Source organism: Myotis davidii, unplaced genomic scaffold (assembly GCF_000327345.1).
Source record: "Myotis davidii unplaced genomic scaffold, ASM32734v1 scaffold207, whole genome shotgun sequence".
Taxonomy (NCBI): domain Eukaryota; kingdom Metazoa; phylum Chordata; class Mammalia; order Chiroptera; family Vespertilionidae; genus Myotis; species Myotis davidii.
In genome coordinates, this window is record NW_006298349.1 from 1,404,643 (window position 1) to 1,408,670 (window position 4,028).

At 46.3% G+C, this 4,028-nt stretch overlaps 1 protein-coding gene and 1 pseudogene across 4 annotated transcripts in view; one reads left to right on the plus strand and one right to left on the minus strand.

Annotated features, from left to right (window-relative positions):
• TOM1L2 (target of myb1 like 2 membrane trafficking protein) overlaps positions 1 to 3,246 on the minus strand; it is a 63,697-nt gene extending 60,451 nt beyond the window's left edge. For all 4 annotated transcript variants that reach the window (XM_015570614.1, XM_015570613.1, XM_006773956.2 and 1 more), the window contains exon 1: positions 3,136 to 3,246. In XM_015570614.1, the coding sequence (XP_015426100.1) occupies positions 3,136 to 3,173 (38 nt within the window). In that variant the 5' untranslated portion in view covers positions 3,174 to 3,246. The remainder of the gene's footprint in view (positions 1 to 3,135) is intronic.
• A 308-nt stretch (positions 3,247 to 3,554) lies between these two features.
• The window catches only part of LOC102762301, a 2,059-nt pseudogene continuing 1,585 nt past the window's right edge, over positions 3,555 to 4,028 (plus strand).

A 4,028-nucleotide genomic window follows, 5' to 3' on the forward strand; every position in this document is an offset into this window, starting at 1 on the left:
CCAGACTGCGAGAGGGCACAGGCTGGGCTGAGGGACCCCCCCGAATGCACAAATTTTTGTGCACCGGGCCTCTAGTCTTACCTAATAGACAAACATGTAAATTGACTGTCCCTCTGCTATGATCACCAGCCAATCAGGAGAGTACACAAACTAACCCAACAAAGATGGTGGTTAATTTGCATACATAGGCACAAAGTGGCGGAGCGGCCAGAGTAGCGAAGACTGAAGGCTCCGGCCAGAGCGAAGGCCTGGGTTCCGGGTGCCAGAGGAAAACTGGTACCGGCAGCCAGGAGAAGGGAAGGCCTATTGCATGAATCTCTTTGTGCAACGGGACTCTAGTATGTATATCAGATCTTTGACTAATCTCTTCCCACCTCCTCTCCCCACTTTCCTATGAGATGTGTCAGTTTGTTCCATGTTTCCATGCCTCTGATTCTATTTTTTAGATTCAATTGTTGACAGATATGTATTTATCGCCATTTTATTGTTTGTATTTTTATCTCTTCTTTCTTCTTTTCTCCTTCTTCTTCTTTCTTCCTTATTCCTCCTTCCTTTATTCCTTCCTTCTCCTCCTCTGTCCTCTCCCCGCTCCCTCCTCCTCCTCCTCTTTTTTTTCTTCTTCTTAAAGAATACCCTTCAACATTTCATGTAATACTGGTTTGGTGGTGATGAACTCCTTTAGCCTTTTCCTAGTCTGTGAAGCTCTTTATCTGGCCTTCAAATCTAAATGATAGCTCCACTGGGTAATCTTGGTTGTAGGTCCTTGCTATTCATCACTTTGAGTATTTCTTGCCACTTCCTTCTGGCCTACAAAGTTTCTGCCGAGGATTCAGCTGACAGTCATATGGGCACTCCCTTATAAGTAACTAACTGCTTTTCTTTTGCTGCTTTTAAGATTCAATCTTGGTCTTTAACCCTTGGCATTTTAATTATGATGTGTCTTGGTGTGGGCCTCTGTGCTTCCTGGACTTGTAAGTCTATTTCTTTCACCAGGTAGGGGAAGTTTTCTGTCATTATTTCTTCAAATAGGTTTTCAATATCTTGCTCTCTCTCTTCTTCTGGCACCCCCATAATTTGGATGTTGGTACGCTTGAAGTTGTCCCAGAGGCTCCTTACACTATCTTCATATTTTTAGATTCCTTTTTCTTTTTGCTCTTCTGATTGGGTGTTTTTTGCTTCCTCACATTCCAAATCATCCATTTGATTCTTGGAATCCTCTACTCTATTGGTAAACCCCTGTATATTATTCTTTACTAGAGGCCTGATGCACAAAGTTCATGCAAGAGAAGGCCTTCCTTCCCCTGGCTGCCGGCACTAGCTTCCCTCTGGCACCCGGGACCCAGGCTTCCCTCCAGCCACCAGCAGGCACCCAGGACCTGGGCTTCCCTCGCAGCTCCGGCTTCATCCAGAAGGTCATCCGAAAGGACATCCGAAAGGACATCTGGTCTAATTAGCATATTATACTTTTATTATTATAGATTTCAGTCAGTGTATGCTTAATTTCTGAAGGTATGTACCCTTGATCAGGAATTGAACCTGTGACCCTTTGGTTGACAGGCCAACACTCTATCCACTGAGCCACACTGGCCGGGCTCCTTGCTATTCTTGGAACACACTAGACACCCTCTGTCCCAGGACTTCTGTGCTTGCTGTTCCCTCTGTTGAAAAGTTCTTTCCTGGTATAATCCTCACACCTCACCCCCTGGTTTACCTCAACTCTTTGTTCAATGTAACTTATGTAAGGCTTTCCTTGATTATTCCATTTAAAAATGCTAATTACCAGCCTTCTCCATCCCCAGCTTCATTTCTCTCGATAGTCTTATCACCAGCTGACCATGTCGCCTGTTCTAGTCATTATTTTGATGGCCTACCGCCCCACCCTGGCCTGTCTGCTCCTCGAGGGGAGGGAGTCTGTCTGCCCTACTCACTGGTGTGTCCTCAGGACTCACACACAGGCCCAGCACAAATCATCATTTAGTGCCTATTTGTTGAATGAAAGCAGGACCAACCTTAAGAGGCTGGTCCCCAATTTATACATTACAAGGCTGTAAGTGACCGTGTCACTATGCAAGCTGAAGGCTGCCTGAGTCTAGGCCGGTGATGGCGAACCTATGACATGCGTGTCAGAGGTGACATGCAAACTCATTTTTTTGGTTGATTTTTCTTTGTTACACGGCATTTAAATATATAAAATAAATATCAAAAATATAAGTGTTTTACTATGGTTGCAAATATAAAAAAAAATTCTATATATGACACGGCACCAGAGTTAAGTTAGGGTTTTTCAAAATGCTGGCACGCCAAGCTCAAAAGGTTCGTGATCACTGGTCTAGGCTGTTCTTCTACCACTTTGGAGATAGTTTAAGACGACATGGCAATAATAAATTCCATTGTTATAGTGTGGCAGAGGGCCAAATATAGACTACTTCGGAAGAAGTGTAACTAGAATGCAGTTATGATGTAGAAGAGGCTGTATTGTGCTTAACAATAAGCAGACTCAGTAGCTCAGGGATGCCCATGCGGAAACACCAGGCTGCTCTGTGGGCACTCTCTCTGACTCCTGGGGCGCCAGCCCAGCAAAACATGGCAGAGACAGCCTCACATCTGCAAAGGGAAGGCAGAGGTTAGGAAGGAGTGGGGGCAGGGGTGATATCTGGCTATGGAGACCAACAACTACCGGGAACCAAGTAACCAAGCCACTTCATTTTCACTTTGAGTAAAGGCAGGTTGTTAAAAGAGGTTTTCAGGGCTCTGACTCAGCACTGCCATCGGGGAAGTGGGGGCAAAGTGGATAGGAAGAGGAAAGATAATTAAAGAGTGTCAGCATATTGCCTGGGCCAGTGTGGCTCAGTAGGTTGGAGTGTTGTTCTATGCCCCAGAAGGTCGCAGGTTCGATTCTGGGCACATGCCCAGGTTGCAGTTTGATCCCTGGTTGGGGCATGTACAGGAGGCAATGGATCAATGTATCTCTCTCACATCAATGTTTCTCTCCCTCCCCTTCTCAATTTTTTAAGAAAGGTCAGCCAAGGCAAACAGATCGAAAACAAAACACCAAACATCCTTAAGCCCTGCCAGGCTTTCAGTGACACCCCGGAACTGACAAGCATCACAGCAGGGTGGGGGGAGCACACCTACCCTTCCTCTGTCTCATTGACGATGTCGCAGATCTCCATGTTCAATGTCCAGTCCTCGCTTTGCAGGGAGCCATCTGTGGCCTTTTCTGTAAAGTCAGAGAGAAAGCTGGTTTACATTTCTCCTGAATGAGGGGCTCTGGCAGGAACCAGAACCACCACATTCTCCCAAACAGATGGTCTGAGTCAACAGAGCAGTTCTAGGGTTCTGTTTTCACAAGAGAACAGCCAGCGAGAGAGAGAGAGCTGGGCCCAGAGGCTTATGTCATAACACTGTCCTTCTTTCACCAAACTCCAGACTGAAAAGCTCTTGAAGGCCTAAGTGATTAAAAATCACCCAAAACTCTCAACTCCTCCCATTCAACAGACAACCACATCTTCCTGCACAATGCCAGGTCAAAGCAGCCACAGCCCCGAGACACGATGGGGAAGGTTGGAGTGAACAGATCTGGCCACATTGGGCGCCTGGTCACCAGCTCTGCTTTTAACTATGGCAAAGTAGATAGTTGCCATCAATGACCCCTTCATTAATCTCAACTATATGATCTACACCAAGCATGTCAAACTCACAGCCTGCAGGCCGCATGCAGCCCACAACGAATATTTTTGCAGCCCAACCAATATAACGGTGTGTAAGAAATGTTTTAATAAAAACTTTGTAACTTAATTTTTACAATATCCTGTTATACATAATTATTAACAAACTACAAGGTTCGATTATTATAATCGTGTTGCATTCATTTCCCTTACACGCTTTAAAGGGCGGCGGGTATCCGTGTGTGACCCGACCCGGGGCAGCTGGGCGGTGCAGCAGCGATCTGCCAGCCCGCCAGGCCTCCATCCAGGCATCCTGTGTGTGACCCGACCCAGAGCAGCCTGGCAGGGCAGCAGTGATCC